The sequence below is a fragment of the Danio rerio genome, chromosome 9 (assembly GCF_049306965.1).
Source record: "Danio rerio strain Tuebingen ecotype United States chromosome 9, GRCz12tu, whole genome shotgun sequence".
Lineage (NCBI taxonomy): Eukaryota > Metazoa > Chordata > Actinopteri > Cypriniformes > Danionidae > Danio > Danio rerio.
In genome coordinates this window covers 14,114,106-14,137,742 of record NC_133184.1, presented here as the reverse complement: position 1 = coordinate 14,137,742, position 23,637 = coordinate 14,114,106, and the positions used below count along the sequence as shown (strand labels likewise).

The 23,637-nt window shown below is 34.1% G+C and overlaps 1 protein-coding gene and 1 long non-coding RNA gene across 2 annotated transcripts; one reads left to right on the top strand and one right to left on the bottom strand.

Annotated features, from left to right (window-relative positions):
- Positions 1-3,114: 3,114 nt before the first annotated feature.
- On the bottom strand, positions 3,115-8,032 carry cd28 (CD28 molecule). Its single transcript, XM_073912538.1, has 4 exons — positions 7,492-8,032; positions 6,650-6,994; positions 5,256-5,413; positions 3,115-4,164 (listed from the first exon to the last, which is right to left on the bottom strand). The coding sequence occupies exons 1-4, from the start codon at positions 7,538-7,540 to the stop codon at positions 4,087-4,089; spliced, it is 630 nt and encodes a 209-aa protein (XP_073768639.1). The 5' UTR covers positions 7,541-8,032; the 3' UTR covers positions 3,115-4,086.
- Positions 7,378-11,625, top strand: LOC141376084 (uncharacterized). The gene is made up of 3 exons (XR_012385225.1): positions 7,378-9,086; positions 9,508-10,836; positions 10,929-11,625. It is a non-coding gene; the product is annotated as an uncharacterized lncRNA (long non-coding RNA).
- Positions 11,626-23,637: the final 12,012 nt, after the last annotated feature.

Here is a 23,637-nt window from a genome sequence, read left to right as displayed (position 1 = left end):
TCATTACCTGTCTGAGGCTTTATCTCTTTCAGAACTTTTTTTTCTTTCCTTTTTTAAATAGAGGAGTTCTGCAATTAACAATGCACTGTATAATCTCGTTGACTGCATGATTCATTGTTCATTTATTAATTCATTTTCTTTTCAGCTTAGTCCTTTTATTAATCTGGGGTAACCACAACGCAATGAACCACCAACTTATCCAGCATATGTTTTATGCAGCAGATGCCCTTCCAGCTGAAACCCAATCACAAGGAAACTCCCATACACTCTCATTCACACACATACACTATGGCCAATTCAGCTTACCCAATTCACCTGTACCACATGTCTTTGGACTTGTAGGGGAAACCGGAGCACCCAGAGGAAGCCCACACGAACACGGGGAGAACATGCAAACTCCTAGCCGAGGGTTGAACCAGTGACCTTCTTGGTGTGAGGCAACATCGCTACCGACTGCGCCACCATGCCACCCTGCGTGATTCATTGCGACTACTTTCATTTAAATTCAGTGATTTATTTTTAAAAGCAAATTATTTAAACTAAAATGTAACTTGCGTCACATTTTCAAAAAGTAACTCAAATATACTTATTTTGTAAAAATAGTGCGTTGCTTTACTTAGAAAAGCAATATTATTATGTAACTCGTATTATTTGTAAATGTTACCCCCAATACTGCCCATGAGGAGATCAGCTCGGATCCAAGTATTTTTAAAAGGTAAATACAAAGCAGAATGTTTCATGTGAGGGTTGAGTTAAAGATAATTATACTTTTATATAAATTATAAAAGTTTGTAGAGTATAAAAATCATTACCATTATAGGACGTCCCCATAAAGATAGTTGTACGTTTGTTTGTGTGTGGTTGTGTGTGTGTGTGTGTGTGTGAGAGAGAGAGAGAGAGAGAGAGAGAGAGAGAGAGAAGAAGAGATGTCTGATAAGACGACTGATGGCTTTAAAAAAAGAGATGTAATGCACTGAAAAAATGTTGAATGCAAGTAAAATGTCTTTGTTTTTATCATGTTTATTAATTACGTTGTCGAAACAAAATGAAAGTAAAATATGCCATTCATTGTAAATTTACAGTCTTAAAAAAAATTAAGATTCTTAGTAGCATTGATGGTTCCATCAAGAACCTTTACATCCTACAAAATGTTATAGAGCAAATCTTTTATTGTACAATAGCACACATTCTCTCTCTGTTTCTCACACACATACAACCCTACAAGTCTACTTACACCATTATATATACAGATGAAGTCAGAATTATTAGTCCATGTTTATTTATTTCCCCAATTTCTGTTTAACAGAGATATTTCTTCAACACATTTCTAAACATTATAGCTTTAATAACTAATTTCTATTAACTGATTTATTTTATCTTTGCCATGATGACAGTAAATAATATTTTACTTGATATTTACTTGATAGGCAAGTTATTGTATGATGGTTTGTTCTGTAGACTATCGAAAAAATATAAAGCTTAAAGGGGCTAATAATATTGACCTTAAAATGTTTTTTAAAAAATTAAAAACTGCTTTTATTCTAGCTGAAATAAAACAAATAAGACTTTCTTCAGAAGAAAACATATTATCAGAGATACAGTGAAAATTTCCTTGCTCTGTTAAACATCATTTGGAAATTATTTAAAAAAGATAAAAAAATCAAAGGGTGTTTAACGATTCTGACTTCAACTGTAAGAAACATGATTCCCACTTTAAATGATGTCTCTAATGCCATAGTGTTACCTATCTCCAATATGCATTACTGGTAACTACTTACATTTCCTCATTTAGCAGATTCTCTTATCCAAAGCAACTTACAAATGTGGAACTGCTTAAAAGGCAACCTCATGTATAAGTACAAATGTGTAACAGGACATTGGTAACCAACAACACGTATCTCATCTGAAACTACATGTGTAGCAACAAGTGTGTAAGTGTATTTTGTAACAAGTATTTCTACTTGCACAAACAGACTTCAATACTGCAAACAATGTCAAACTTAACATGTGAACATGTTTGTTACTTTATATTTCTTATATCTTATTTCAAGGCATCACAGTGGCGCAGTGGTTAGCATGATCGCCTCACATTAGGAGGGTCATGGGTTTGAGCCTCGACTGGGTCAGTTGGCTTTTCTGTGTGGAGTTTGCATGTTCTCCCCATGTTGGTGTGGGTTTCCTCTGGGTGCTGCGGTGTCCCCCACAAGTCCAAAGACATGTGGTACAGGTGAATTAGGTAAGCTAAATTGTCCATAGTGTATGTGTGCGAATAAGTGTGTGTAGATGTTTCCCAGTGATGGGTTGCAGCTGGAAGGGCATCCGCTGCGTAAAACATACACTGGATAAGTTGGCGGTTCATTCCGCTGTGGCGACCCCAGATTAATAAATGGACCAACCAGAAAAGAAAATGAATGAATGAATAACTCATTTAGCAAAAAAAAAGTAACATTATTTTTATTGTTTACATGTATAGTAAGGGGCACTTAATATTTAACGGTGACACAGTGGCTAAGTGGTTTGCACTGTCACCTCACAGCAAGAACGTTATTGGTTCGAGTCCTGGCTGGACCAGTTGGCATTTCCGTATGGAGTTTGCATGTTCTCCCCGTGTTCACATGGGTTTCCTCCGGGTGCTACTGTTTCCCCCACAGTCCAAAGACATGCGCTATAGTGTCCTCGACCCCCCCACCTGCACATTTTGTATGTCCTCTTTACTTAACCCACCTGATTCAGACCATCAGCTCATTAACAGAGAGATCCATGAACTGATCCCTGTGTGTCAAATCAGAGAGACATACAAAATGTGCAGGGCTGGGGAAGGGGGCGGACCACTGATGTAGTGTAATTGGCCATTGTGTATGTGTGTGAATGAGTATGGATATGGAGTATGGATGTTTCCCAGTGATGGGTTGGAGCTGGAAGGACATCTACTGTGTAAAACATATGCTGGATAAGTTGGCGGTTCATTCCACTGTGGTGCCCCTGATAAATAAAGGGACTAAACTGAAGGAAAATGAATGAATAAACTTAATAATCAAGTAAGACAGAAAATGTTGGAACTTGATTAATTGTTGATTAAAGGATTTGTCAAAAACGACCAATTACATCTTATCGTGGAAAATAGGTTTATTTGAATATGCATAAAATTGCATTAAAAATATACACAGAAAAAAAGTCAACATTTCAGAAATCAAACAAACTCTTACAATTTATCAAATTGTGACATCTTATCCCAACCAGCCATATGTAAAAGTAGAACATTTATTAGAACTGTTGGAACAATTCTTTATTCATTTCCCCTCTTTAGCCATAATAAACAGTTGCTCAACCACCATTTTTATTTTAAAGGGGATCTATTATGCACCTTGTTTACAATAATCTCTGATGTCCCTAGAATGTGTATGTTACGTCTCAGCTCCAAATACCCCTAAATAATTATTTATAACTTTTTGAAACGTACCCTTGTAGGCTTTAATTCTAATTGTGCCATTTTGGCGACTGTTACTTTAAATGCAAATGAGTGTGCTCTTTTTAAAATAGGGCGGAGCTACAGATGCCTATGTGTCAGCATAGTGGCAGTTTTAAAAGCAAGACTAACGTCTTATGCTAATGAGGAAGAAATAGTCACCAATGGGCAGAGCTTTTCCCCTCTGATGACATGTACGAAGAGAGAATGTCAATCAAAGTGTTTCTATTGACTGTTTTATCAAGTGTGATTATAATAAAAAAATGAATACATTTTTACCATTAGCAGCTGGTTATATTCACACAGTTTCCACACTGATGTATTTAAACCACTTATAAAACTGATTTTTGCATAATAGATCCCATTTAAAGGTTATTTTTTTAACATAAAAAAGAAAACTATTGTTTAAAAAATGAAATAACAACGTCAAATATCAGTGTAAATACATGTGAATACATGCAGGTAGGAATACATGTGAGTACATGTAGAAAATACAGTGCATACATGTCAATACATGCAGGTAAAAATGACATGTAAATACATGCGGGAGAAAATGACATGCGAGTACATGCAGGTGTGAATACATGCTAGGACATGCAGGAAGGGGAAAATCACGCCCCCTAGAATTTCACATAGCTCTCTTTTTGGGAAAGCATTGGTGCCAGAGATGAAGAAGTTCTCCATTTGCAGATGGCGATCTGTTATAGAGAAGAGGAAAATGTAAATGACATCTGTTCACATTAATGTCAAACACTTAAAAAAATGCAGGGTTCCACACTGTTCTTTCATGTTGTCCAAACATAAATTGATTAAGTTGACTTAATTTTAACAAATTTTAACATAAAACAAGTTACCCCTCAAAAAAAAAAAAAAAAAAAAACTTAAGAATTGTGTTGATTTAGCTCATTTTAATTAAGTAGTCTGAACAAGCAGGAAAGATATTTTTGAGTCAACTGTAAATACTGTAAGAGTTCATCTACAGCCTACAATAGTTTTAGCCTGTTGAAAAGACCATGAACTACCTGCTTTATACAAAGTTTGCTTTTAAAAGAAAAAATAGCAGTTACTTTACCTAAAAATGTGAGTAAACCTGTTGCCACAAGTTGACTTTAAGTAAAATAAGAGCTAACCTGTTGTAACTTGGAGTGGTTAGGCTGAATTAACTTCATTTTTGTGTGTGTGTGTGTGTGTGTGTGTGTGTGTGTGTGTGTGTGTGTGTGTGTGTGTGTGTGTGTGTGTGTGTGTGTGTGTGTGTGTGTGTGTGTGTGTGTGTGTGTGTGTGTGTAAACATGCACAAATTGTGTGAATGAACATGATATCTTTATCGTGGGCACCTCATACAGCAAACAGTTTTTTATGATTGTTGTATTTCAGTGGTTTTAATCACAGCACCAAAATCTTTGAAAATAATTAAAAATTTGTAGTAAATTTGCATTTTAATCCAACCTAATTGTCTGACATAAATACTATTTTGCATCACAGACAGACAGACAGACAGACAGACAGACAGACAGACAGACAGACAGACAGACAGACAGACAGACAGACAGACAGACAGACAGACAGACAGACAGATAGATAGATAGATAGATAGATAGATAGATAGATAGATAGATAGATAGATAGATAGATAGATAGATAGATGGATAGATAGATAGATAGATAGATAGATAGATGGATAGATAGATAGATAGCAGAGAAGTCACATTAAAGCCACTGGGTAGAGATCCTGATCTTTTCAGTGGAATAAAAAAAATAAAAACAATACTGGAATAGACATTTTTCTTACCTGTAGAAAAAAACTGCAGGAAATGATGATCAAGATGATGTATAGCAGAAGAAGTGGACCAATATCATTTTCAACAGTTTCCCGATAAGATGTCTGGCTCTTGCTTTGACGCTGGCTCTGGGTGGATGCATTGTGTGCAGTGAGGCAGTTTGGGATTTCTATGAAAGAACATCAGATATTACTAAAATTTGTCCTCTGGTTGTCACCCTGCCACACACATCTACCACTTTATGTGCACAGAAAGCCAATGCAAGCCTGTATGTAAATCATCCTTCATTTAAATTCTCTACCAAAACAAGACCAAAAGAATGACAGTTTAACAGTTGAGGCCTGTTCTGTTTGAAAACAGGAAGCTCGTGCTCTTTAAGTGTTACTCTTCCCATCTTTGATGGTTGTCTTTCAACCCTTTTTAATAGCTTACGTTTGCACACTTCAGTTTCGTCATGAAGAAATCTACATTTTCAAAGAAAAACATCATTCACATGTAAAGTCAAAGTTTCCAATGGTAATATCAAAAATGTAGAGCACAATTGCTGTAAAGAAGAGTGCGCCGGGGAGGCCCCGTTTCCACCCTTGTATTTTCAGGTGACCTCAGATTTCCTCCTTCAGTCGTTTATGTTATACTCTGCTCTCTGGCTCCCTCTAGCGCTTTAAAGAGATAACTCAATCAAAAAAATCTAAATTCTAAATTTTATTACCTGTTTGAGTTTCATCAGTTGAACACAAAAGACGATGTTTTAAAGAATGTTTTAAAAAATGGATGTCAATTGCTACGTATTCCCAGCAATTGTTTTCAGAATGAATTGTGTTCAACAGAAAAAGGTAGAAGGGAACCAGATAAAAATACGTAAAAGATGCGCACATTTGTATTTTTATTTTAAAATAAACTCTTTATCAGTGAACCAAATTTGCTAGTATAATCTATGTAGAGGCTTAAAAATATGTATAAAAACATATATATATATATATATATATATATATATATATATATATATATATATATATATATATAGTTTATATATATATATATATATATATATATATATATATATATATATATAAACAATATATATATATATATATATATATATATATATATATATATATATATATATACAATATTTATATATATATAGATAGATAGATAGATAGATAGATAGATAGATAGATAGATAGATAGATAGATAGATAGATAGATAGATAGATAGATAGATAGATAGATAGATAGATAGATAGATAGATAGATAGATAGATAGATAGATAGATAGATAGATATTTCGGTATTTGTAATAGCCTGTCACAAAACTCTATTGTAAACCATTACCAACTGCATATAAAAAGGTGAAACTGGTAAAAACCCACATGTAAGAGACTGAAAACAAGATTTCGCTTACCTTGTATGTAAACAACAGTGCCGTTCCCGAGCGCTCTGAGATATGGAGGTGGAAAGAGGATCTCGATCTCGCAGCGATAGACGTCCGTGTCTTCCCCTCGCAGTCCAGCGATGATCAGATCCACTCCTCCAAAGTTAATATTCCCTCTGCAGCGAACTGGACCATCTGTTGCGAAGTAGGGCTCTGAGAGGTTGACATACGCGCTACAGATCCTCTCGTGTCCATGCAATGCTTTATACACAGAAACCTGGACCTCTTCCGGCCTCAGTTTGGATCTAAAAGAGCAGTGCATGGAGACTTCTCCATCTTTTCCTGTCACACGATAAGGCTGAGAAACAACCAGAGCTGGAGGCAAAACAAAGAGATGAATGAAGCATTGGATGTACTGTAACTCACTCACTTCTTTCTACAAGTTTCTTTGGATAATCATTCTACTTAACAATTGTATTGAAAGTAAAGAACAAGTTTACATAGTTTCAATTAAACTCAATATTAAAATAATAATAATAAATAAATAAATGAAAAATGTATGCATTCTAAAAGAGAATTCTTGAGGAAGCTTTAAAATTAGGCTTTTGCATTAACTTCAGGTTACTGCATAATAATAATAATAATAATATTTTTAAGTAACAAAAGCTAATGTTTACATTACTAATAATACTACTAATAATAGTAATAATAATAATAATAATAATAATAATAATAATAATAAAAATAATATTAATAAAATGGTTAATTGCCACCCACAGGGGTAAAGATGTCTCCATCTAAAATATCTGTGCCTGAAAAGCAATAAAACATTTTTTTTTAAAAAACCATTTTGAAGCCCAGAAGGTACTTACCAAATCCCAGTGGGATATATATAAAGATTATAATAAGTGTGATAATCATTGTGTCGTGCAATAACTGAGAAGGGGGGTATCTGTCTCTTATACATGAGTGAGTTCTGGAAAGCTTTGTGACATCAGTAACGTGGCAGGAAACCTCAAGCTGACTGCAAATGCCCGTAAAGTGCTCAAATTTTGCAAGTAATGTAGCCAATTTGCACAATATGTGTAATCGAAGGGAAAAAAATCAAATGAGACTTGAGAAGAAGAAAAAAACAGTAGAGGAGATGGAAAATTTGGTTAAGGGTGTGGTTTGACTCTCAGCCTATCACATAGCCCGGTCAATAGATTATTCGATTTTCTAAATTTATGGAAAGTATTAAAATCAGATAGACTCGAAAGCAGATTCAGCACTTTCGAAATGATCCTTTCCAGTTTTGCAATCGTTCATTATGCTTTATCTGCTGATCACTTGCTAAGTATTGCATCACGTCAGATTATAATGAAGGCTGGAAATTTGGAAGATGGAAAGTTCACATATGATCAAATCAAATGCAGTCATTTCTTTAGACGCTCTTTTATTTTGATATATTTGCTTTGGTTCTTTTGGGTCACTTCTTACTTGCATTTAAATGTTAAGTATTTCATATGAAGCAGTCAGTGTGTGTTGTGTACATGTTCATCAGTGAAGCTAAGGTTATTTTTTTCGCCACAATGTTTATATTAATGCAAACATTTACCAATCTATTGATCCTGCATGTCAATTTCACAAAGCGTTTTGCAGAATGCTTTCCACCCACTGTTTTTTTCCTGTCATTTCCTGTCACGAACGAAATTTAGACTTCTGATATAATCGTATGTTTTGGAGTCTACAGTGGTTTGCATATTGCACGGTTGCATATTTGTAATAGTAAGCGGAATAGTGTAAGAACAGATACAGCAGTTACAGGCATTAAAAATAGCATGAGAGCGTCTATACTCATAGAAGTAGCTGACAATAAAACATTTATTCGTTGCCTTGTGCAAACAGATCTTGATTAGCTCAACTTTTTATTTAATATTGCATTTTGATTTAATAGGATTTACTGTATATGTTTCTGTGGTCACACTTTATTTTAATGGTTCATTTGTTGAATTTAAGTTAATTTTGAGTTACATTTGCATCTACATGCCAACCAATTCTAGATTATAAGTAGACTGTTAGGTTTGGGTTAGGGTAAGTGTAAGAAACAATGTACTTGCAAAGTTTCTTATAGTCAGTTAAATGTCTGTTGAAGGAGCAGGATCAGATATTTAGCAGACAGTCTACTAATACTCAAATGGACCGTCAAAACAAAGTGTTACCATATCTGTTAGTACACTAAACAACATTTGCTCCTTTTTCAGACTAAGTTAAAATGAGCAGAAACAACATAATTTTGGAGATTTTTCTAAGACAGCTAAATTGTTTTATGTGCAATCCACTTAAATTTGTTAAGTTATTTGCTTTGTGTTGGGACTACATGAATAAAATGTGTGGAGCCCTGCATTCTTTACAGTGTAAAGTTATAGCGACACAGTGGATTGGTGGTTAGCACTGATGCCTTTCAGCAAGAAGGTCGCTGGTTTGAGTCCCGACTGGTTCAGTTGGCATTTCTGCGTGGAGTTTGCATGTTCTCCCCGTGTTTGCTTGGGTTTCCTGTGGATGCTCCGGTTTCCTCCACAGTAAAGACATGCACTACAGTTAAATTGGATGAACTAAATTGGACATACTGTATGAGTACATGCGTGAAAGTGAGTGTGTATGGATGTTTTCCAGTTCTGGGTTGCAGCTGGAAGGGCATCCTCTGTGTAAAGCATACTGTATACTGGATAGGTTAGTGGTTCATTCCACTGTGGCAACCTCTGATGAATAAAAGCACTAAGCCGAATGAAAGTTATGTTATTTTAAGTTAAATGAAAGTTGCAACAATGAAACACATCTGCATTAAAGGCGAGCATCATAATAACATTTATTTATAATAAAAACTTAGTAGCTGAAACTTTCCTCAGCTGTTTTTTTTTTCAATTTCTCAAATCTTCAGTAGCAATTGCAAACCAATGAAAGCTATAAAATTGCAAACCAATGAAAGCCATATTTCAGCCAAATATAAAAATGAACTTACTATTTACTGTCCTTTGTGTGGTTACATCCTTTATGGGTTTCTTTGTTCTCTTGAACACTAAAGAAGTCATTTTAAAGAAAGCTGAAAACCAGTAACCATTGACTTCCATGGAGGAAAAGCAAATACTTTGGAAGTCAATGGTTACAGGTTTTTAGCTTTCTTTAAAACATTTTTTTTTTTAGTGTTCAACAGAATAAAGCTTTAGAAGAAGTGAGGGGTGAGTGAACGATGACAGAATTTTCAATTTTGGTTGAACTATTCCCTTTAAGAATACACTCAAAAAATTATTAAGTTGCTTGTTAAAACTACTTATTTAAAATGAGTTGAAACAACTCAATTCTGAAGTTTTTTTAGGGACAACCTAATTGTTTTATGTTTAATCCACTTTAATTTTGGAAAAACTAGGTTAACCTAATTGGTTTGTTTTGGGACAATATGAAGGAATTGTGTGGAAGCCAGCATTTTTACAGTGTAAACAATAAATAAATAAAAGTAAATATCTCGGCATAAAATGGAATCTCAAAACTTTCAGAAACAGTTTAAAAAGCTGTTACAATGGTTGTGTCTTTTCCAGAGGTACATATTTTTACCTAAAGGGTCCATATTAATATAGCTTAAAATTACATAAAGAGTGTATATTAGTATCTGAAAAGTAACATCTCCATCACCACAGTGACAGCTTTATTTCTAAGACTAAAAATAGTGTGTAAATGAACATATCAGTGGCATCACAAGGCATTTTGTTTACAAACAAGAATGCTTAGCCATGTTTTCAATATGTGTGCTCAGTCATTGTTTCCTGCGGTTAGGGTTTTGATGTTTTGATGACTGACTGAAAATTGCACTGTTGGCTGTATTTTTTTTCTACTGTATGCTGGTGGATTACAGTAATATTAAGGATTACAGCAAGTGTTACATACACCCTTCCTATATTTGCTTGGAGGTTTGTGAGATGCATATATGAAGTATTTCTGGTCAATCTAACATTTTTTGGACATTCTTCTTCATTAACCTCATGATTTACCTGCATTCTTTAATCATTCAGGACATATTTATGTCACAATGGTTAGTTTTTGGAAGATGAGATTTAAGAATAAAATCTAAAATACAAAGCTAAATTAGTAGGCTTTTCATTGATGTATGGTTTATTGGGACAGGAACATATTTGGCAGAGATACAATGTTTTGAATATCTGGAATCTGGGAGTTAATGTTATGTTTTACGCAGCGGATGCCCTTCCAGCTGCAACCCAACATTGGGAAACATCCATACACACTCATTCACATACATTCACTACTGACAATTTAGCTCACCCAATTCACATATAGCATGTTTTTTGACTTGTGGGGGAAACCGGAGCACCTGCAGGAAACCCACACAAACATGGGGAGAACATACAAGCTCCACACAGAAATGCCAAGTAACCCAGCTCAAACCAGCGACCTTCTTGTAGATAAAAATTTAGAATTTTGACTTGTACATTGGCTATTCCCAAAAATATAACCGTATAACATGAGACATTTACAAAATGCCTATTTAATATTTTAATATAAAAAAAAAATGATACAATTATTTTGCATCATCTTAATTCTACCACAAACGGTACTGTGCATATTCATTCATTCATTTTCCTTCGGCATAGTCTCTTATTTATCAGGGGTCGCCACCCCGGTACTGGGAAACACCTATTCACTCTCATATTCTCACATGCACTCATACACTACAGCCAATTTAGTTTATCCAATTCACCTGTACCGCATAACTGTGGGGGAAACCAGAGCACCCAGAGGAAACCCACGTGAACACGAGGAGAACATGCAAACTCCACAGAGAAACGCCTACTGGCCCAGCCGAGACTCAAACCAGCGACCCTCTTGCTGTGAGGTGACAGTGCTAACTACATACTGTTTTTTTTAGGATGATATGGACCAGATAGGCATGCAGATATGAGAATTAAATTCTCAAAGAATCGATTCCAAGAATCATACCAAAGTGAATTCTGAACACTGTAATCATTTGATAATACATGTACCATTTAGACATGTATTTATATTGCACTTATATTTAACTTCTGTAAATAATTTCCATTACTGTTGACATTATTGCTCCTCAACCACACTTTAAACCTAGCATACCACTAAATGTGACCTGATTTTTCAGGGTGGAATATGCATCTAGTACATATTCACACACACACACACACACACACACACACACACACACACACACACACACACACACACACTCAAAAGATTTCTGCAAAATTGTTGCAAACAATTTATATGGGTTGTATTTAAACCAAGTGTGCAGAGTTACTGAAGTTACCCGTAAAATCACCCGTAAAATGTAAGAAAAAGTAAAAATAAAAACAGTATTAAGCAATTAAGTGCGAATCATTACCTTCTTTTGTATTTAAACCAACAAATTAAATATAGCAATCAACTTTATTTATTTGTTTTAATTCAGCCCAAATAATCTTTACAAATTTTACAAAAAAAAAAAAAAACATATTGGAAAACCAAAGAATCATCATTGAATTTTTTTTTCATTGTACAGTAGTATAATATTTGTAAAATAGTGCAAATGCTAAGCAAAATGATCTTCACATTTTTTGCAGCTAACTAACGAGTCTTGGATGCTAAATAGTTTTTTTTTTTTTTTTTTGCTAATTCTTGTTAAAGATGCAAAATTCTTGATGTCATTCAGTGATTATTTGTAGCTCAACACATTTCAGGAAGTTACACAGTTTTTTATCAGCATAAGGTCTTTATATTTATTAAGATTTTATTTTTGTTCTCATCATTACATCACTGTCACATAACTTCATCTATCAGTGACAATCACTGTTCAAATGCTGAGTGCCACACAGTCAATTTGAGTTGGGACAACATAAAAAAAATTAAGTTAACTCATTAGTTTTTGCAAATTTAGGTGGATTGAACATAAAACAATTAAGTTGACCCAATGAAATCTCAAGAATTGTGTTGTTTCAGCTCATTTTAAATAAGTAGTTTGAAAAATATTTCTTTCAGTGGTGGTTGGCGCAGGAGACATATTGAAACTTACAGTGTGCGACGGATGGTAATTTTGTTCTTCCAAGTTTCTGTGATTTCCTTGATTACGATAGTTTCACATGAGCGAAGACTACTACTAGCGCTCAACAACGAAGATTTTTTTTTTCTTAAAGAGCACATGCAACTAGAAAAACACTAACAAATCAATTCGACAACACATGCAAATTCTCACAACAAATGCAAATACAGAAATGTGCTGCAAATAAAGCAGACCACAACAGAAATGTGTCAGGAGGCCCTAAAGAGTCCAGACTGCTTTAGTCAGTGCTGTTATTATGTTAGATCTGAGAGGTATGTGCTTTTTGTTGTTGTTTATTTTAACAATATAACCATATGGTTCCTTGTTGTTTGTTTATTTTTTAGCTCTAATAATCTGACAAATTGCACAATTAATGTTAAATGAAATGTTATTTTAATGCCATGTTAGGGCTCATTCTTACAGAACATGCTTTTCCATTCCAATGAGCTACTTTTCCACAGTTTTTTTATGTAAACGTGCTTGATAGATATGCATGACTGCTATACTCGTGTCTTTTGAAGCTTAGAGCACAGAGCACTGCATTTTTTAGACGTCAAGTGCAATTGTCTGTTTACAAGTGCTCAGTGTCTAGATTCCCTTGTGTTCTATGCTGAGTTTTTTTTAAAACCCTTGATGAGTCTTGTGTTTTTAGACACAAAAATGCGTTCTGTGAGAATTAACTTTTACTCTCAGAACTAAAACTTTAAAACATAGTTTTAAAAAAAAGTCTCAAGTCTCTGACACTAAACAGGAAGCGGTTGGATTTGCCAATTTTTGGGGTCCTCCGACACATTTCTCTTGCACTCTGTGCTATTTGCAGCATTTTTCTGTATTTGCATGTGTTGTAAGAATTTTCATAAGTGTGTATGGTCAATTTTATGAAGATGTTTTCTCAATTTGTTAGTGTTTTGCTATTTTATGCGGGTTTTCTTAACTTGCAGAATGTCTCAGCTCTCTCGGCCAGCATACATATGGCACAAAATACACATTTGTCATAGTACGAAGACAGTAGAGCTGAAATATTGGCAGAGAGATGTCTTGTGACCCTAACTAAACCATAACTTAACCTTACCCAGATCCCGCCTCATTATCAATAAAATGTATTTTTGCACAGTAAGTACAATGCATGTACATATATTTAATGCAAGTACATTGTAGTTAATATAGTATAAAGTGGAACAACATATGCATGTATAGCAATGGCAATGCAAGAACAATTGGTAGACGTGTTTAATACTGAGGCGTACAGCTCAGGTGATGGAGGTACAAATATAAATGTCACAGTCAATAAAAGTTTTGCTCATCAGCGTCGTCTGAATCCTCCTGGTCTTGTGTTCATGTAGATGCCCTCAGTTGGCTTTGTCCTTTTGAGTTTACACTGAAACAAAAACATCATATTAATAATTCTACAGTGCAGCAATGTTGAAATCATAATTTTGTGAAATTACAAATATGAATACTTTATGTAGGGTTGGTAATGTAAGGAATAATTGTCGGCAATTCATTGAATTATTAAAAAAAATATTGCACATCTGGGGTAGAAATGTGGCCACAATGATGAGTGTCAATAATTCTACTTAGGCTAGAGTTACCTGGTCCAAAGCAACTGTTTAGATGTTGTCCAATGCCAACAAATGTAATGCCCATTGGATTTAGAATGCACAGTTGATTAGTTAATAATTCTCAGGGCTGCATTTTATGCAAGTCTATATTGTCCCTTGACAGATTACGTCAAAGTTTGTTGCCAAATCATGTCACAATGCACAATCCTAAAAATGCAGATTGAACATAGTAACAACCATGTGTGAAAACAAATGAAAACAAACTCCAATTAAAAGTTACAGACTGATTAAACAAACTCCAACAGATTTGTTTTTTGGCAAAATCAATTTTTGTAAGCCGTTTGGACAGAACTGTGTGTAGGTATAGTGTGTCCACAGTCATATTGAAGTGATATAACCACAACAAGTCCCCTCTTTAAATTTCCTGATGTTATAGGATCCAAATCCCTGTGATTTTGAGGCCCACCACAACATGATGTAGCAGTTTTTTCTTGCCCATCGAATTGATTGACAGGAGCATATTAACATGTCTCAATTGTAACGCGTATAATCATGTCCACAACACAGGATTTGCAAAGAAACTGGAATTAATCTGTTTTAATTGATCTGTTCCAACTCTCTGTGATCAGCCGCACCTCAAAAGATATATTATATTATTATTAACAGATATATTCCTGATTATAAACAGTGCATGTTTATAATCAGGAAAAGACAGTAAAATTCCAATGTAATTCATAGCCACTGGAAACACTGCATAGTGTCAGAACAACCGTGTCAAGGATGCTTCAATCATACAACAGGAGTCCCAGTTTGTGGACAATAAATCAAGTTTGTTTAGTACAGTAGCATAATGGATATCCCTACAGCTCTGTATATTACCTTTTATCATGTCACGTTTGCCCCAAGTAGACGTAAAAATGTGTGTGTACTGCAAACCTTGTAAAATCCACTTAAAACAGAAGTTGCTAAGACTTTTGAGTATGTTCATGTACTTCCAACTGAAATTGAATCTTTAATTGCCCTTATGCGATCATTCAACATCTACTGTTTTGTTTGGTTGTTGCTTTGATTTTTGACAGTTTTGTAGGAATAATTGAAATCATTCAGCGAAGTGGAATGGAACATTACAGCACTTGAGACACCTGAAACTATTTTAGCTGTTCATTTATTAATTTAGTTATTTTCTTTTTGGTTTAGTTCCTTTATCAATCAGAAGTTGCCACAGCAGAACAAACCGCCAACTTATCCAGCATACGTTTTACGCAGTGGATGCCCTTCCTGCTGCAACCCATCACTGGGAAATGCTGTGCATTTATCTGAAAATAATTTCATCAGCCGATTAGAATCACGGTTCAACAACCTGTAGTGTAAGAATTTATATAGGTAGAAAACGGCGCATATTAGTAAGTGTGTGATTGCAAATACTCACTGCGCAGAAACAGCCAATGGTGATGAGCATGCTGTATACACCTAAGATCACACAGCCAATAATAAGTTGCAGTGTCCGATCGACCGGACAAGTGACAGGTGGTTCTGTGAGCTGATCTGAAAGTAAAAAAATAGACAGGTGCAAAAAAAAAAAGGATGTTGAAAAAATATTGCAAAAATATAAATGTTTATTCTGATTTATTTCTAATGTGAACATACTTTTTTAATGGTTTTATTTGCAGTTGTTGAGATGTCAACTTAAAAATTATCAGTTTCTCTGGATTTATAGGTTTGGATTTGAGTTAAATGTTTATATTTCTTTTATAAAGTCAGGTTTTCTTTTTAAGTTCAAATACAATATTGTCATTGAGTTGTTGTTTTTTTTCATAAAAAATGAAAATCATTGAAATCAAGGTTATTCCACCAAATTTCTGAAGCATTCTTAAGTTAAAACATTGGTGTGTGCTGTCTAAAAATAAATATAATTATGTCCAAAAACATATGATATATATATATATATATATATATATATATATATATATATATATATATATATATATATATATATATATATTCATTCAAAGAAATGCTCTAAAAAACAACATTATTATTTGAACTTAAATTATGTTTTACTTGATGTAGTTTTTATACCTTTTACAGAGCTGCATCTTTTTTTCATAGCTGTAAAAGGAACACTGTTTAGTCATTTTATCTTATTCATTTTAAATTTACCATGCAATACTTTTTTTCAAGTACATTAAGCTCTGTCTCAAATTTTACTTACACAATGTACACTGAATTAAAACAACACAGTACATCACTTATTAGTGTTTCTCAACCCAGTTCCTGGAGGACCAGCAGCTCTGCACATAACCAAACACACCTGATTCAGATCATCAGCTCATTAGCAGAGACTAAAAGACCTGCAATGGGTGTAACAGACAAAGGAGACATCCAAAACATGCAGTGTTGGTGGTTCTCCAGGAATGTGGTTGAAAAATACTGACTTATTTAAATATAAATAATAACATACTGTGTAAGTAAATGTAATAAAGTGTTCAACTGAATGCAGTCCACAATACTTGCTATCAATAAACAACGATGGAGGAATTTTTATTTTTTATGAAAGTGTAATTTTTAGTTGAAATTGTATACTAGAGGTAGAAAATACAAAATGCTCCAGTGCATGATAAAAATTGAGTGGGTTTTACGTCATTTTATTAGTTTAATTTCATTTAAAAATGATTGTAATCCTAACAAACTGTTCAAAGTAAAACAATCGTATAGGTTAAATGTTTAATGTTTACAAGTTACAATTACATCCACTGTAAACCCCGTTGTTGTTACTTAAGATATTAAGTTAATATAACTTGACATTACTTAAAATACCAAGTTTTGGCGTCAAAACTTAAACGTGTGTTTAACTCACTCATTAGAGAGCAAAACACTTTTAATAAGTATTTTAAGTTCTCTGAATGTATAACATTGTAATGTCTTTAAACGATTCACCAGGTCTCTGTTTAAAATGATTGGTTGTGCTTGAAATTCTGCGTTGACAACTGCGCTGATTGGTCGATGTATGTTATATGACACAAGGTGGTCATTTTGCTTGTGATGCTGAATTTTGCTGAAACGCAGCAATACAGAGGCACCATCTGAACCCATCTATCAAAAGGGAAAATTTAAATTAGTAAGTAGATATGTAAATGCTTATATAAATTTTTCCTATTTGAAATTAAGAGACTGGGGTGACATGGTGGCGCAGTGAGTAGAACTGTCGCCTCACAGTAGGGTGGCTGGTTCGAGTCCCAGCTGGGTCAGTTGGCATTTCTATGTGGAGTTTGTATGTTTTCCCTGTGTTTACATGGGTTTCCTCCAGGTGCTCCGGTTTTCCCCACGTGTGCAAAGACTTGCGCTATAGGTGAATTGGGTAAGCTAAATTGTCCGTAGTGTATGTGTGTATATCCTAGACTGGTCCTCCAGGTTGGGGGTTGACCATTGGGCTAAAAACCCACCTCATAAAAATTAGATGTCACGAAACACAAACATAGTGCAGTAAAATATTAACTTCGATATTTAAACAGCCCTGGGAGGAAAGAGTATATAAAAGCTGAAACGTTTGGAAGTTTAGTCTATAAGCCATTTTAAGTTGTCTGTAATTAAATATTTAAGTTAATTTAATGAAGAGACCACATTTGGTCAACTCAATTAATTAAGTTGTTGATTTACCTTTACCCAAAAGACCTAAGGCAATCACTTTCCTCAAATAATTTGAGTAGTCTCAACTTATAAGAGTTTACAATGTACTTATACACAATTAATGGCAACACTTTAGTGTTATACTGTTCCTTACTATTAACTAATGGCTTATTACCTGCCTATTATTAAGAGAATGGCTGTTTATACTCCATAGTGAGAATTTTTAAGTGTGACCCAATTAAATTATTTATTTTATGTAGAAATGATCTGTGGCATTGCTGGTTAAAAGAGATAGGTCACCCAAAAAAATGAAACTTTTCTCACCATTTACTGACACGTTTATGAAAGTTTCAAACCACTTATAAAGAATGTTGGACAAAAATAAAAACAAATGGCTGTTTTTTCCCCAATATTCTTCAGTATATAGTCCTTTGTGTTCAACACAACCAAGAAACACAAACAAGTTCAGAACAAGTGGTGGAAATGGAGAAAAATTATGATAGATTGGATGAACTATTCCTTTAAGATGGTCTCCAGCTTGACCACAGCGGGATTGTTTAAATCCTTTTAGGCTGGACACTGTAGTCAAATCATAAAACGCATTAATTTAGTGTTAAAATGACTTGATTTCATGTTTGTTTACCTTTAATGAGCAGTATAGTCTGTGTTGAGAGTGGGCCGTTCTTTGTGTGGAGCATGCAGGTGTAGAGTCCCGTATCATTGACTTCAGTACTTAAAATCATAATTGAGACAGAAGAGTTGATTTGGGACACGTTAAACCGCTGCCCCAATTGATGAGTGTTGTTTCTCAGGTCTGTTGTTGTATCTCCTTTTTGTAGATAGATGGAAAGGTGTTGTTCATCCTTTGGAAGTGACGGGCAGGACAAGTACGCTACTGCGTTCTCATCTGCTCTTTTTATTTCTTTTTTGATGTCTGAAATATAAAAGCATATGCACGTGTTGTTGTTGAAAGAGAAAGAGTGAGGACGTGGTGCAGCACACAGGAAGTGGAGTCGCAGTTTACTGCTACTTGGTATATTTTTTCTCCCGTGCAAAGTTTTATTTGATATTATTTGACTCTAATTTTTTAAATGTTGGACACTTTATTCACACAGTTATAAATATCAAGAAGATTGAATCATAAATCAGCATCTGATCAAAGAAGCAACAGAAATTCTCCAACCTTTGTTGAGATAGCAGTTTGAGGAGGATTCAGTGGGTTCGGGATGGAAAAGGATGAGGAGAACAGCCAATGCAATCATCCACACCTCGAGCATTTCTGCAGTGCTGCTCGGAGTGTGTGAAAACAGGGAAATATGAGTGCAGAGCGTTTTGCAGACAGATGAGCGGGACCGAGAGGATGAGGGGGTGGGGGCTGCTTCCTACCTGCGTCACCGTTTAGCACTGTGGAGGACTGAGGAAAACAGACAGACACTTGCCACGTGATTGAAGCATTTGCGTGCATGCGGCTTTTTTTGTCCTAAAATACGGTTCATATAATCTTTTTTTTTTTAAGAGATCAGTCTTTAAAAATAAAGTGTGACCCAAATAACTTATTTATTTAGCTTAAAATATTTAATGTAGAAATGAACCTGCTGGATTTAAGCTAGTTTAAAGGGATAGTTCAACTTTTTTTACTATTTACTCACACTCAAGTAATTCTAAACATTTATAAAAGTGTTGGACCAATAATAAAGAAGTTTTCCAACGTTCTTTCAATATATGACCCTTTGTATTCAACAGATCCAAGAAACAAACAGGTTCAGAACAAGTGGGGGAAATGGAGAAAATGATGATTGATCTTTCATTTTCAGATGAGATGAACTATCCTTTTAAGATGTTCTCCAGTTTGACCACAGTGGGATTGGTCAAATCATCTTCAGCCGGACACAATAGTCAAATATTAAAGCACATTACTTTGGTGTTAAAATGACTTCATGACTTCATCTGCTTTTAGACATTAGTCTTATTTCATCAGATTTTTACATCTAAGAAACTCTATCTCACTTTAGTTCTCAAAAGACTATTTAATTGGACAACGTTTTGGCCTACATTATCTTCATAAGGTCTTCGTCAGGTCAATATAATATTTTTCCAAATGAATTTAAATCTGAGAAGAATTTTAAAAAGTCCACTTTATACCTCAGCAAAAACTAGATTGACGAGTTTGTTTATGAACAAACCTATAAATATTGGCTACACAAAGCCTACCAACTGATGTCAAAATGACATCAAAAACACAAAAATGCAAACAGATTTGATGTGAATTGACTTTCTCAATGTTAAAACTGAACCTTTGCACAAGACGTCTGGCCAGAGGAGAAATGGTTGTGCCCAACTGAGCCTGGTTTCTCTCAAGGTTATTTAATTCTTCACTTTTGCCAGTTTGTGAGACCTGTAGAGCTGTGCATCGATGGATTTGCTCTTCAGTGTTTGGACTCAGCAGTAAATAAACCACACTGAACTGAGTTAAAATAAACTGAACTTAAACTCTGAAAACTGAGCTGACACTGTTTCAAATCACTATAATCTTCCATGTGAAGCTGCTTTGACACAATCTACATTGTAAAGGTGCTATAGATATAAAGGTGAATTGAATTGAATTGGACATCAAATTAACATCTAACATTATAACATTTTTAATGCTAATGTTTGATGTCAATTTGATGTCATTTTGACATGAAGGTAGTTCTTTATGCATTGTAGGGAATCAAAATCCACTCTAAATTAGTCATTTATAATTAAAGCTGAATTCAGAAGAATAAAACCTTTCTTATAATATTTTTGTGCCATTTTTTTGTGGTCAAAATGGCATTAGTGTTAAGATGTCAAATAAATGTCAAGGTTCTAACATCAAATCGATTTGCAGTTTTGATGCAAAACAAATTGCATTGTCAATTTGATGTCGTTTTTGGCTGACCAGAAATGAAGCAGATTAAGTTCAATCACTTCAACTTGACTTTTCTTCTTAAAGCAATAATCTACAAATCTACTTTTTGTTCTCAGCAGATTTAAATTATTTACTGGTTAAAAAAAAAAACATTTTCATGTGTTTCATCCAACACAACTGCCAAACCCAAAGAAAAAAAAAGTTTTGGATTTTTTTAACTCTTAATGTCACTAATTAACACACTTAATGAATTTTTTTCAACACATACCATAATTTCTAAAATATCAAATTCTATCAAATGGTTTATATGTCGGTTTATGGTAAAAAAAAAAAAAACATCTTTATTTTTGAGATATACCATAAAATATTTCAGATTCTCATTTAACATGCTTTCTTGCTGTTGTTGTTGTTGTTGTTGTTGTTGTTGTTGTTGTTGTTGTTGTTGTTGTTGTTGTTGTTGTTGTTGTTGTTGTTGTTGTTGTTGTTGTTGTTGTTTGTTTGTTTGTTTGTTTATAAAACCAAAATCAAGTGTAGTGCAACAAGATTATGTTTTTTTTTTTTTTTTTTTTTGTAAACTATTAATGCTGTGTTTGTAAACCGTTACTTAAAACAGTCCTTTTTTAAATGACTTTAACAGTCATTGTTTAATACAGAAAAATATGGTCAACCATTTGGTAAAACAGGGAGTTAAAGGGATAAAATATTACAATAGTAAGTGTCTACTTAGTAGCATTTGTCTACTATTTGCATGGTTGCTAAATTAAAGAAATGCACAAAATCAAATTGGTCAGTCTCAAATTGGTGCTCAGCAAAATACAAGTACAAAGAAGCAAAGTCGACACACTAAAAACCCTACAAAGTATGAAAATGTTTTAAAATATACAATGGAAAGCTTTTAATAAATTTTTATTTTTTATATTTGCTTTGAATGAGTATCATTTTGTGGCAGTGTTGTGTTCAGAATAAATAACTTTACATCTAAGAAATGTAAATACTTCAGTGTACATCTCTTATTTCAACAAAAAGAAATGGTATAAATCCAAATGTATTGATAATATCATTTATCTGGATATTACAGTATAGTACTTCAGTATTTCCCCAGTATATTTTGACCTACTTTTGAAATGTGTAAAAAGCTCGGTATGATATATGATATGCAAAAGCATTCCGCATGAAAAAAAAAATTGCCATTGCTGTATAATAAGCAGTCAGCGTCAGCAAAACTGTATGAATTAAACATTTCCATGGTTGAAATCTTGATATTCAGTATGAGTCAAAGAATGACAAAACCTTTATTTTAGTGGCAATTGCCAACATAAAGACATAAAATTAGACATTTTGAAGAAATATAAAAGAAAGACTCAAATAGACAGGCTAATGGAATGGCAGATAGTTAGACAGTTTGGTGGATGATCAGACAGACATAGAGACAGATAGACAGATAGACAGATAGACAGACAGACAGAAAGACCGTTAGACAAACAGTTTACAGTGTAAATTTGGTATTTTTATTATCAATGCTGAATTTATTTTATATCAAATATAGTAACACACTAATAACTTGCAAAGGATATATATTAAAATGTTATTTATTATTATTTGTAACTGCAATGAAGAAATCTTTAGGGTTGATGCCAAAAAAGAAACAAAGTAAATCAATAGGTCTTTACAATCTTCATTTGTAGAGACTTACGAATTTGGAACGTTTACCAGTGAGTAATGCTCCCTGTTGTAAATTATACATAAAGATTTGTATTTAATATTTATCCATTTTTCTTCTCTTTCTGCATTGAAACTTCTCGGCACTACCTGACACACACACACACACACACACACACACACATACGAACACAGTGTGCAGAGGAAGTGAGCAATAACAAAAGGAAAGCAGAGGTGTTGACTTCAGTGTTGTGGTTACGTTTTACATTTGTGGTTAAATTCTCTATGATTCTGCAAACTGTTGACTGTGTTTATGTGCAAGAAAGGGTTTCTCTATATTCTAAATGCTACGTACATTTTCAGTTAGTCTATAAGTCATTCATATGTGTCACACACTTATCCCATAGAGTTCTAGAAAGAATAATACTATTATATTAGGCAAAGAATACCAATTGCCTTAAATCTCCAATTAGGAGAATTTTATGTTTCACCAAAAAGAAAATCATGCTTAACAGCTCTAATATTTCCATGTTTGTGTGGCGTTTTATGCATGCTAGCTTTAAAATGTGGTTTTATTGTTTAATATATTTGTTAAATGTGTAAACCCTTCATTTATCACAATCATATTTAGCTGCATGACTTAAACTTAAATCACATGCAGTAACAGATGTAACCACTACATGGCAGAATACACATTGCAACTGAAGCCCATGTTGCTTGCTTTTAACAGTGTCATTAAAGGAGCCTTTCCACTTTTTACTATTTTATATGTCAGAGTTAAATCCATTAAGCTGATCTCCGGGTCTGGTTAAAGCACTTTTAGCATAGAATAGCATAATTCATTGAATCGGATTAGACTAATAGTATTGCGCTCAAAGATTTCAAAATAGAGTTTTAGCAACCCAGGCTCATTCTGATTACATACCCCTATACAAATCTTGTCAGGAGCTATTAATTTTTTTTTTTTTTTTTTTTTTTTTAGCGAATCCACCGGAAGCTGATGTTTACTCTTTTGCAGATCTCAAAGTTCTTTCGCAAGTGCCATTGGCGCCTGCTGTTCTTGCATAAATCCACCAGAGGCCGCTGTCGACTGACTGACTTACTGACTTAACAACCGACCGATACCACAACCCTCGCCTGTAGCATTTGTTTTGTAGATAAAATACAGCCATACGTATAGCTCTGG

What these genes read in the sequence shown, in the direction of transcription:
- cd28 (XM_073912538.1), bottom strand. Translation starts at nt 7,540, where the DNA reads ATGATTATCACACTTATTATAATCTTTATATATATCCCACTGGGATTT. An exon ending in CACTGTTGTTTACATACAAG is followed by an intron (nt 5,414 to 6,649) that starts GTAAGCGAAATC and finishes GTTCTTTCATAG; the next exon opens with AAATCCCAAACTGCCTCACT. An exon ending in CCTGCAGTTTTTTTCTACAG is followed by an intron (nt 4,165 to 5,255) that starts GTAAGAAAAATG and finishes TCTCTATAACAG; the next exon opens with ATCGCCATCTGCAAATGGAG.